We start from the raw sequence: 12,455 nt of genomic DNA, 5'->3' as shown, positions 1-12,455 counted from the left end.
TGTAAAATGAGTGACGCACTCCCAAGACTAGGCTCAATTATTGCAATAGCTTTCATAAGGCGTCCAATATTCAGAGGTGTCTCGGGTCATCACAGCCACAGTACGTCACGTCATTTCAATTGTTCTACTTCCACTTTTTTCTCTTACGCAATCATGAAGATACTTTCCATCTGGATTAAATCATGCATGATACAACCCAGAATGTTATTCAATGTCACGTTGCCAATGTTATTACCAATGTGCACCGTCAGCTTTCTATTGGATGCTAAACTACAAGACGATTTCGAAAAGGTTGTTTCATTCAATCGTCGAGTGTTCTGCGTCAATTGAGCTTAAATGTAGCGTTATGAGAACATTGAACACTTTACATCTTTACCTGGGTTATTATTTTTTGGTTGCAACGTTAATCTGATAAATGCGAAAGTAAAACCAGGAACGGAAGATGTTTTATAACTGCACTGATGCCCAGCGCACCATGACAATGCTCACCCTTAGAGCGAACAAATACAATTTATTTAGAATAGTGCAGAAGAGATGGCAGTGAATCTACGTTCTACGTTGGATAACATAAAACTTTCAAACAATTGAAAGCTGGAGTAGTTAAGACAAACAAAATACTCGAAACAAAACTGAATGACGAAGATGTTTCCAACTTTGCCAAAATAGGCATGAAACCTGCCCATCAAGATAAGAAAGATTTATAAGGTTTCGATTGAAAATTTCCATCATTTCGGTTGAGTACACGTTGGCAGTGTTCATTATATCTTCTCAATTGTTTTTCTGATCAGTTTATTTTATGAGAAATTTTGTCTTGATCAATGTTTCTTACGCTATTTTCTTTTTAATTAGCAAACGACGTTTTTGCGATGACAGCTCCCCCACTTTGCTAACTGGCAGCGTTCCAGTTCTCTGGAAAGGTCGACACAGCTAGTACGTTAAAATATAATAGCCTAGAAGAGAACAAAGTTTCTTCGAATTTACAATATTTAAATATTAAACTTCATGAAGTGCAAAGTAATGTGCAATATATTTTCTCATGGAACGTATCACCTCAGCAATTGTGCACGATCTAAAATATTAATAGAACGGTAAAGACGATCCGTCTGTCTGTGGTGTGTGGTTGTCCATATAAGCCAGGACAAAGTGCGCAAACAAAATAATGGGACTTATGCTACGATGCAAATTTTCTTAAAACATAAAAAACATGTTTGGGAAGTTTTTTTTTTAACTTACAACTGACCTTTTGGTAAAAAAACAAACCTCATTTATCTGCAGGTTTTGAAATTAAGTCGCTTTTGTTTGGTTATTAAAGTTTTCTTCCAGCGGCATTTGCCTATTTTAAAATAAAAATCGAATTATTTAAATGAACTTTTCGCGCTATAGCATAAAACCAACAAACCTCGTTCATGCTCTTCATTACTCATTAGTCAATATGGAATGCAATCAATCAGAAAGTGGATATCTGACCTTCAAAGTTTTCTTGATGAATACTTTTTAAGAGCAGCAACGATTCAGATATTTAACATTTTGGATGATTGTTTATACGGTGCTGGTTATTCCGTCCTCGTGTTACCCAGAATACCAAGTTTGCGTCATACTATTAAGAAGGCAAACGGCGAGACGTGTAATTACTTTCCAACTGTGAGCCCAGTCACAATAACCCATCTTCAAGATAATTAATTATGGCATTTCTATATTTGGTAGTAAATAGAAACATGTGGTACATGTTAGTGATCCGAATAGCTATTAATATCCAAGCCGCGTTAATTGGAGTTCTCGCGGTCAACTTCATTAGAGCCGAATATAAAGAAGCCTACGCTGTGATAACTTCCATTGTGAGCCAGGGTTGGTTACTTTTGTAGACATTGTCGTGTGTGCTGCTGCAAGCAAGCGAAATGAGAAACATTCTCAGGAGATACAATTTCCGATTGACCGGAAGTTAATTGTATTCAGCGCCACATCTTGTCTCCCACGTAAAAGCAGAAGCATGTTTCAAGCTCTGTATTTGCATCGGCAGCTTTGTTTTGGTTTGCTGCTTCTAGTATGTCACTCAGACGATCCAAGTCGTCTGTTCCTGTCAGAAAGCATTGGGTTGTGTGTCTGTTGCAACTTGCAAGCATTTCAAATTTCCGACCTGTTTATCTCGAATTCTGTTGTATCGTTTCTCAAAACTTCTGAAGGGTGGAAATATTTTTTAATTCTAAATCATGTCTCGTAATAAAGAGCGCAAAGTGGAGTCTACGAGTTATACCAAGTTTTGTGAAAAGATAAGCACAATAATTAATTAGCATCTTTATTTCAAATATTTTCAGGAATTGAATTAAAGCTTTTAGCTTATTCGTTGACCCTCTGCAACGTTAGGAGACATGCGGCATTGTTTCTTCTTCATCGTACTGATGAATCTCGCTCTGGTTCTATATACACAAGGTAGGATGCGATTTTAAATTGATTGAATACTTCAGAAACTGCTTCGTAGTGTACCAGAGGTATCGTAATTGTATAAAAACTATTTTAGTGCAAATAGGAAATAGGGACAATTGACCAATTTCAAGCTGCCATAATCCACACCACGCTATGTTCAAGTTCATTTCTTGATTATTTAAACATAAATTGTTACAACAATATGTTTATGTTCTGCTTAAAGTTTAATGACAGAAATAGTCATCAATGATTCCAAGTCTGCTCTGTAGTGGTAGAAAAACAAACCAAATGGAAAACTTTTTTGTTGCAAACTTGATATTAAACATTCGCGTGACTCATTGTGACGTCATCAGGTTGTCACAACGCTGTCAGTGGGGATGACGAGGAAGATAAAGAAGATCACAGTCGAAAGAGGAGACAAGCTCCCAATCTGCGGTCGAAAATGGAACAGAAAGTGGAACGAACAAGGCTGCTAAGAAATTACTTCACTGACTGCCTCAGGGATAAAGTGAGCGACTATTCCATTATTTGCTCATTAATTCATTGATTGTTCTACGCTTTGTATTGATGATTGCGTTAATATACTGACGCAGGCTGATGCTGCCATGAACTTTGAAGGCGTTGTTGATTTCACAATCCTTGACACACGATGGTATGACGTGAGCAACAACGTCACTTGCAGGTAGCAGCGTAACTGTTCTATGTACGGCTGTAGGGCCATGTTGACTGCTAGAATGGTCTATAACGAGTGAGTTATAATTTATTGAAACATGAAAAACAAAACTACAATTTATCACAAATAATTACTTAAAATAAACTCTGTCAATCAAACGTAACATTTCTTTCTTATGTTATAACAGTGCTTCTTAAAGTTTTGATGCGCTCAAACTCCAAAGCCAAATTTTCATCAATTTGGATACCCCTTTAATTACTATCTTAAGATAAAGATCTGAAAAGCGTATTTTTTTCGGAAATGAATTCACCAGTCCTATTCTAAAATACTATTTTAAATTTAATGCAGAACAAATTAATTCAATTTTAATTTAAGCGATTTGATGTGTAGTTAGATGTAGCGATTTGATGTGTAGTTACCTTCCAGTCACCCCTAATGTCTCACATCAATTTTCCTCTGAGGATATTATGGCAAACTTTATCACACTCGTTTTAGAATGTGTTTTTTTAGTTTTACAACTTGAAAACTCAAATACATTTATGTACATAATGCTATCTATTGTAATAACTAAGTCAAAATTGTTAGTCACCGTCTTTCGTCGTAATTATAGTGACGACACTGTATCTTGCTGGGAAGAGAGAATAAAAGTTTACTTGAGACCCACTTCAAACCTTCTTAAAGTGACCAGAGCTTGTATTGCGCAACTGGATGCTGATGTCAACACAACGGGAAGAAGTAAGTGAAAGTCAAGATTATAAAACCACTAAATTATTCTTTTCCTTGGAAAATAAATTCTCATGAGATGTGCCATTCGAACAAACTGCGCCAAGAAAAACCAATCAGTAAAACAGAACTGCTTTAATTACATTCAGTGGTCAAATGGTTTTGAAGCAGAGCCAAGCTAATATGACTGCAAACTGCCATTTACAGAATTAAAGTTTTGCAACCAGGTTTGAATTTTATTCTTTAGTGCTGTTTATTCCATAAAAGTTTTATTGATTGATCGTGGGGATTTTTATCCTCGAACCGGAACTACGAAAACTTGTTTGAGAGCTTATTCCTGCTGGCAATTTCGCATACTTGTAGAAGCTTTGAACCACTGACTCAAGCCCAGTCACCAAGTTTGACAGAATGAAGTTTCCGATTGTTAAAGTGATGTTATCCGTGAGCTATTCCATCAAGTAAGTGCCGCTGAATGAAGAGCAGTCCTTAAATGGGTTACTTAAGCTCAGATCTCGAGTGTCGAACCGGCGCTGCTCGATCTTGCGGTTTCTTCGTAAACAAAGTTGATTATTTGTTTGATTGATGTTTATTCAACGAGTAAGTTTTGTTTTTGAAAAAGTAGATTCCTTCTTTGATCATTGCACAGACTACTAGAGTACAGTACCAGAGTACTAGAGTACTCTAGTGGTCTGTGGATCACTGTCTCTCAAAAAAATTATTTCTATTCTTGATTGCAGTTCTTTACCGAGGACGGTTCAAGCGAAGTAAATCAGGCCATCACTGGCGGCCTCAGCGGCCCCGCGTGTCAGAACAATTGCAGGGTGTGTACTCCAATTGTGTACAGAGAGAAGTGAGACTCCCACGGAACAGAAGGCCCATCAATCTCAATTCAGTCGTGGAATTTGTAGAAGGCCATGTCTTTTGCGGGTGAGCATTGTTGCTAAAACAAAAGCAACTAAGGATTCCAACTTGCCACACTATTTCTTCTTCGCTGTCAGTTCCTTAACTTGATTGCCGAGTACAAATTAATCAATCGAAAGAATGCTTTTAATTTTTCATAAATATTTTATTAAAGAAAAGAAAATTACAACTACGTTGCCTGGCATGCTCACTACATTGTGATGTTCGCAATGCAGTTTAATATGACTTGACATTATCGTTGTAGCTAAACAAACACCTTCACATAATGTAGACTTTTAATCTTAAGCATGGTGTTACCCTGCGAATTGAAACAAAGCTGTAAAGAATGTTAACAGGAAATATTGAGTAACAAAACAAAAACATTTCCAGATAACCTTCCGACTGCGCTACCACCTGTCAACTAAAAGAAACGAATGAACTTTACATTTCATAATGCTTTATATCGTAAGAACAAACACAAATTAAATCAATCGCCAAACCCACACATTTATTTTTACAAACAATTAGGCTACAACTAGTATACAGGGGCGAGTTTAACTGATGGGAAGCCGGGGCACTTTTAGATCGGGGAGCCCCGTGCAAAAGAGGTAACTTGTTACCTTAAAAAGTTACTTTTACAAGGTAACTTGAGTCACCCACACCGTTGCTAATGAATTTTTCACGTCGGGGAGGGGGGGCTTAAAAAAGGGGGGCAGGGGCAACTGCACCCTCTGCCACCCCCCTAAATCCGGGCCTACTAGTAAATTGTGTGTTTCATAAAGCGTCGTGACGGCAGTGCACTTTAATTGCAAATTTGGAACACAAGACATTCGTGATTTGTTGTTTGGTTTATTACAGTTGAATTATTGTGAAGCATTTACTAGCAAAGCATGCGGTGTCCTACTAAGTTCGGTCTGTGGCCTCAAGCAACATCCCGTTCATGTTACCACAAATCCGATGTCGGCTTTTCAAACTTTTGACACAATCAATGGTTTGGACAAAAGTTCATGCGTTGCTAAATTAATTTTAGTTTGTGAAGGGAGCGTTCTTCCTGACTGTCAACACGAGGCTGAGTACTCACTAGTACAGCGAGCAATCAATTGCGATTCGCTAACCACAACGGTGTACATGTAGCTTCATGTCAGCCATTTAGACCATCCAATCAACTATATGATTCTCGGTTGCAGAAAAACTTAATTTTAGGTATGCAAAAAGTCCATTGCTGTTGTAACGATTCTAGTGATTCAGTACGCACAATCTAATTTGTCCATATTAGGAATTATATTTTGCCTTTTTTTTTGTTTGTCGTATCCAGGCTTGCACCTAGTGGTTAAAGATTTAGATTAAGCGGACGGGAAGGCAAGGAAGCCAATCTTCGTGTCCACCTTCAGGCATGCCTTTAAGTGTCCTGCCAGAAACACAGCCGCATGCTCTTGAGCGGTGTCGAACCGGCGCCCTTTCGATTGCCGTTCCAGAGCCATCACCACTCGGCTATGCAGCCGACATATTTTGCTTGATAGCTGATAAATAATGCTTTGATACTGTTTGTGGATTATGATTTTCAAATGTTTTGTACGTTAGAGAGTGCGGGGTCCCTGCTGGATCACAGTTAAATCAACGACAGAAACCATATTGGAGCTCTTGGACCAACGAAAAGTCATCAGCAGATAGAAGATCTAAAAATAGGAGAACACCAAAAGCGAAAAGATCGCGACGTTCACAAGCATCCCTGGCATCTACTACTCCTCTAAGACAAGCAATCAAGTCATCGATGCCGGTGTATCCATTCATTTTCGAAGGCATCACCGAAGGATCGTCTCCTCTCAGCAATCCCATCTCTCACTGCAATGAAATGTTCATCGATTTGTTTGCACCAAGTGAGTACTTCATCGACGTCATCTCAAGGAAGACATTTGCTTATTTTTATGCTTTTTGCTCATGATTGAGGAAATTATATCTTATGTTATATTTTTTCCAGATCGTTGTTCTAATATAAGAAACGTGTATAGCAATTCATTCTGCAATAAGCAGCAGAATCGCTGTGACAATCTGCGTGTTGCCATGACGACGAATTGTGATAGAACATGTTGTGATAGGAAGAGAAGGGCTGGTAAGTAAAATTTGCTGGCCATAATACTGTATTTTGTCCCAAGAAATCGAATAGCAAAGTCTTTAGTTTAAAAATAAAAAAAATAATTTTCATCTAAAAGGTTGAATAATAAAATTTGTTTTCGTGTTAAAGGACCGCCAGTCCCTGGTTGGACAGAATGGACGCAGTGGGGAGAATGTGCTGCCCCTTGTGGCCAACGTTCTGTGCAAGTGCGAAAACGAACGTGTCCTCTAGGTGTCGCAAGCATAACCCCATGTGACGGAGAATCTTCTCAAACAAGAGTAAGACTCTGATTGCCAAATGTGACAACATGAAATGTCTCTTCTGAGATGAATGGCTTTGTTTGCTCTTCTCATCTCTTCACCAGTAACGTACGTAGGGGAAAGGTTCGGGGTCCAATCCTGCATCTTTTTTACATGTTAATTTGAATTTTTGTGCAGTAAAATATTTTTATCATAGATACGTAGCCTTGTGCATTTGTCACTCCCATGAAACTTTCTGCGCACACCACTGCTCTTCTCCGCTATGTTTGCATCTGACGTTTCAAGTTTTTATTTTTTGCAATAGCATTTTTCTTTCTTTATCTCCCCGTATCTTGTGACACATGCGGCAACACAACCAACAAGTTATCATCCTACACCAGGGCTTCCCGATTAGGGGTGCGAGTAGCTGTTGCTGGGGGAGCGAGAATCCACCGAGAAAGGAGCTATACCGTATATAGAGATGGACTTTGTTTAACGAAGGAGGTGGTGGTTATCTCTCAGAGCATTCCATGTTGGCCTATACAGCACAATGCACAACAACAAGAAAATACCACCCGACAAGTTGCTGACACAAAAAGGCTGTGGTCCAAACGTCACGTGATTGGTGGCGGGATAATGTGATAATATTGTGTCAGCAATTTGCTTATTATTTGCAATTCAATTGTTGCTCATTGTTGGCAATTTCTTATAGTACACATTGGGAAAGAACGCGTTAAGCCAGAACGAAGTTTTTCACGTCGTAGACTGTGAATTGACTTACGAAAAGGAAAGTGTCAGCTACTAGTAAAGCTAAAAACAGAACTGATATTGGCCTGACTAGCAACTGGATTGGTTTTTCTGTCGATTTGAGTGAGCAAAGTTGGGCTGATTGGCTATTGGCATTACACGCCGGTGGCCCTTGCAATAAAAAAATGACAGAAGCAGGAGTAAAGTCAAAGATCCTGATAAACGCCATGTTGTTCTCAGTTTGTGTTATTCCTTTATTTATTCGCTTTTGCATTTTGTGTGATTGCTTTGTTGAAAGCTGCCCTTTTCCTCATTCGTTAGCCATATAAAGGCCCCGAGCTGCTTTTCTGCGTTGTTTTTGTACGTATTTTGAATTTTTTCTCAGAACCACTTCGCTTCAAAACAGGGGTGCAAGATTGGCTTCATCAATCTCATGGGGTGTGGGGTGATAAACGAATCGGGAAGCCCTGCCCTACAGTCTACACCCTAGTTCACCTGTCATGTTGTCGACGACTGTCCACTCAAACTGTCATATCTCAATTGTTAATTCAAAGTAACCTCAGAAACTGTTCCCATTCAAATGCTTTGAGATGACAATTTACGCAAACTACATTCAAGGAATGAAATTACGAGTAGTTTTCATATATTTGAACTGCCACAAACATTGAAGTTGTCGTTTCGTTGACTGCTTTTAATCTTTATAAGAAATGAAAGTAAGCATCTGATGAAAAAAGCCGCTTCATATCTATGGATACAGTGATCACACCTTCTCTTGTTTTGAATAGCATGACTTCTTTGCAGGTGTGTGAACGTGATGACTGCCCAACATGGGATCTGTGGAGTTCATGGGCTCCATGTCCGGGTACCTGCGGAAGACATCATCAACTATCAACAAGAAAATGCATGAACGGGACTCCTGGAGAACCAGGATGTCTTGGAACAAGAAGCAGGATAAGAGAATGTGACAGAGGAGAATGCTTTGGTAAGTTTGAAAGCATTTCATTGAATCGTGAATACTTAGTTGAGTCCTTTTCATTAAAATTCGTATAAAATTAAAACGTGAAAACATGGCCTACTGTTACATTTCAGTTTTGACGTGGCGATCAGCTTTCATCTTACAGTCACATTAACATCGATTGACTGCGCAGTCACATTTACATCGGTTGTTTGCACAGGAACATTCAAGCAGTGGACACAATGGACTTCGTGCTCAGCGTCTTGCGGCGGCGGTTCCCAGGAGCGTAATAGATTCTGCGTAGGACGTCATAGATGCCGACCTGACAAAAGTGGGACAAGATTAGGGGAATCCCGTTGGTGCATGACAAACCAATGTCCAGGTCGATGGAGCGAGTGGGGTTCTTATAGTCCTTGCAAAGTCTCCTGTGGAGGCAGGGACACATACCAGCGAAAAACGAGACGGTGTATCGGGGGGCGAGTGGGGAATGCCGGATGTGTGGGTCCAGAAATAAAGCGTAAGGAATGCGGAAGAAGTGATTGTCCGGAACCTGTTTGGGGGGAATGGGGCGTATGGTCAGATTGTGCGTGGAAGCGCAGAGTACGAACATGCCTAAATGGGTTGCCAGGAGATTGTATGGGAGAAAATATAGATTTCAGCCAATGCAGAGGATGCAGGAAACAAGATCCAGTTTCTCCTCATTGGGAAACTTGGGGAGCCTGGTCAAGATGCGGAAGGAATTGCGGTAGAATGAAACACAGAAGAAGGTAAAGTACATTTGTATGTAACCTTTAATTTCTAGACTAATACTGGTGCAATGTTGAGAGAGATTGCATTGAAGAGCATAAAACTGCTTACCAAAATTACGTAAAAACTGCTTCGAATTCTTTAAGCTAATCCCCTGGAAACAGACAGGGCACGCAATATCACCCATATGTGGCATGTGTCATGTGTCATGTGGCATGTGGCGTCATGTGGCATGTAGCATCACCTGGAAACAAATCAAACATTAACGTAAATGCTCCAAGCCACTTTACTGGGAAGTCAGGACAGTCTTTTTTGAGTTGATGGTCGCTTTGTTAAGAAAGTTCATTCCAACTGTCCATCTCATCCCATTTCGTTGCTTAATCTTCTGTTGTTAGTTTTTTTAGATTGGTTTGGTTTTATAAAAGCTCAATTTGAAATGTGATGGAAAACTTAGACTTGTATTTCATTCATTTGACTCGTCATGATTATTGATGTGTTTACAGAAATTGTCTCGGCGGTAGGATTGGGCAAGTTGGATGTCGTGGGATTCCCTCACAAAGACAAACCTGCAGAAACTCCCCTAGATGTCATCCTCAAAAGTGAACTTCTTCAATCCTCATGTCTTATGCTGTAATTTTATTCGTAATTGGCTGAAAGGTTGATAGCTAGGAACTGCAAGAGGCGGCTATCAACGCAAGATCACTTCGTTACAAAAATCTGCTCTTTTCAAATTGTTTGTAATGTTAATAGCCTACTGCAAATGAAGACATAATAGCCTAGCCTAGTTATGGAACAAGTTTCAAAGTTTATGGTTTAGGGCAGGGGCCACCAAACTACGCCCGCGGGCCGGAACCGGCCCGCCACGTGCTGCGGAAATTACAGCTGCATTACAATTCTGTACATGTGCTTCCCTTGGTATAGCAACCGTCTTTGGCTTTGCCTTTTTGTGTATTAGAGACTTCTTTGTTAAAATTGTTCGTTCTTACAGTTCATTGTTGTATGTTGAATTTGTGCAGTTTTCCACCAGGCAGCCTGCATGTTGGTGTTCTGTTTTTATCATTAGGCCACCACAAATGGGAACAGCCTAGGCCAAATTTGGAAAGATGTGATGTTTTTTCAAGAGCACGATGCCCTGTAGTGTATCACATAGGGGATAACTTTTCCAGAAACCTTTCGATTTTCATCGCAACTTTGCTATTCCACCGCTGACTTTGTTATTTATTGTGCTCAATTCAAGTCAATGGAGATTCTAAATAGTTGTATATCTTTTCGCAATTTGCATCCGGGCCGCAGCTGTTAATCTCGCAGCAATCCGGCCCTCAGAGAAAAAATTTTGGTGACCCCTGGTCTAGGGCATACACTGTGTTGTGTTTGAAATTGTGCAAGTGGTTATAGAGCTGTGTAAAATCTTCATACAAAGCCAATTGCGTTCATGTGTAATTCGTACAAGTTGCATTTCGTAGTTTAGAAGCAAATTCTAGTTGGTTTTATTTTGTTTAGTGCACACAGTTGCAAAATATTTTAAAACGTTGCCAATTTATCACGCACAGTTTCTACAAACGAGACGCTCCGCTTGTTAGGCAAGAACAGGCCTACCGTACATGAAAGTGTCTTTTTGCGTTTAAATTATAATAATTTGTACCAGGTACATTGCTGGCGTGTTATCTTTATTTTACATCATTATACATTTTATTTGAAATGTTTACGTTTAAACAAAGCTTGTTACCATATTGAAATTAAAAAATGTTGAAAAGTTTACGACCATTGAAGGTTACAAAGCATCTGATGGTTCACAGCAAAACGATTGTTGTCAATTCGTATGACGTCATTGAGGAGACTTGTCTTCTTTCACATTCTGTTCTTTCCCGACCTCAAGGTCATGACTTTTGACCTTTGATTTTGCATCATCGTTAGTTGTACCACCACCTTCTTCTTTACCGTCAAATTCTTCAATCCTGATGTTTATAGAAATTCCGTGTCTCCTTGATATATCCTTAAGTTGTTCCTCATAGATGACATTCAATTTCACCGCCTCTGCGTAATTGTATTTCAAGTCGTCCACTTCGTCGAAGAAATACTCGTTAAAATGTGATAACTCTGTTTGTAACCGTTCCACTTTCATATCAAGATCAGCAATTTCCTTCAGTCTTTCCTCACAAAGCTGACAATCCTGCAACGAAAGTGCCATCAGGTAGCCATGGTGCCATGTAGTCCACTCACCAAAGTATTATCTTACAGCAGATTGCAAACACGTTGCTTAAAGGGATACTAAAGGAAAAACCTGACTTGGCGATTATACACATTCTTTGTGTTTAACTTGCTACCATAAAACGATTTTCAATAAAATTTTGCCCCATTGCGGTCTGATCAGCATTCCGCGCGTGCTTGTCAGAGCTTTGAAAACGGGAATGGGCGTCAGCAGCGAAGCGTGCAACTGTACAGTCTACGTCACTATATACTAGCAATCAGCTGATCGAGCAATAGTTGTTACTGCGGACGATTTAATTGTAGGCTATATATGTATGTACATCAAAACATCAGATTTCAACATCAAAACATCAGATTTCAACATCAAAACATCAGATCTGATGTTAAAACATCAGATGTGGTAACGTGGCTTTTGTTATTGCAGTCGATAGTGACGTATTCTCGAGCAGAGACAGAGCAGAGCAAATGACCACTTCTTGGTCATTTTGACAAAAATTAAAAATAAATGAAACATTGGACTTTGGGCCTTTCCAGTGCCATTAAAAACAAATTTTTTTCGGTAATTTTTTTTTTAAATGTATTCTTGAATGTTCAGTTTACGCATTTTAATGCTTAATTCCCCTTTGAAAATTTCATTTAGTATGCCTTTAATCTAAGCGTTGTTGTGTCAAAACAACCTTCGTTGATAGTTGTGATGATTTAGAGCAGGTATGGTTATGTAGCCAATAT

At 39.3% G+C, this 12,455-nt stretch overlaps 2 protein-coding genes across 2 annotated transcripts in view; one reads left to right on the top strand and one right to left on the bottom strand.

Moving 5' to 3' along the window:
• Positions 1-9,311: 9,311 nt before the first annotated feature.
• Positions 9,312-10,721, top strand: LOC145775661 (adhesion G protein-coupled receptor B2-like). Its single transcript, XM_082586994.1, has 2 exons — positions 9,312-9,538; positions 10,022-10,721. Exons 1-2 carry the CDS (start codon positions 9,408-9,410, stop codon positions 10,119-10,121), a joined length of 231 nt encoding a protein of 76 aa, XP_082443120.1. The 5' UTR covers positions 9,312-9,407; the 3' UTR covers positions 10,122-10,721.
• A 219-nt stretch (positions 10,722-10,940) lies between these two features.
• Positions 10,941-12,455, bottom strand: part of LOC145775612 (uncharacterized) — a 42,294-nt gene continuing 40,779 nt past the window's right edge. The window contains exon 39 of the mRNA XM_082586934.1: positions 10,941-11,688. Within this exon, the coding sequence (XP_082443060.1) occupies positions 11,344-11,688 (345 nt within the window). The 3' untranslated portion in view covers positions 10,941-11,343. The remainder of the gene's footprint in view (positions 11,689-12,455) is intronic.

This window comes from Aplidium turbinatum, chromosome 8 (assembly GCF_918807975.1).
Source record: "Aplidium turbinatum chromosome 8, kaAplTurb1.1, whole genome shotgun sequence".
Classification (NCBI taxonomy): Eukaryota; Metazoa; Chordata; class Ascidiacea; order Aplousobranchia; family Polyclinidae; genus Aplidium; species Aplidium turbinatum.
This window is presented reverse-complemented; position numbering and strand designations above follow the sequence as displayed.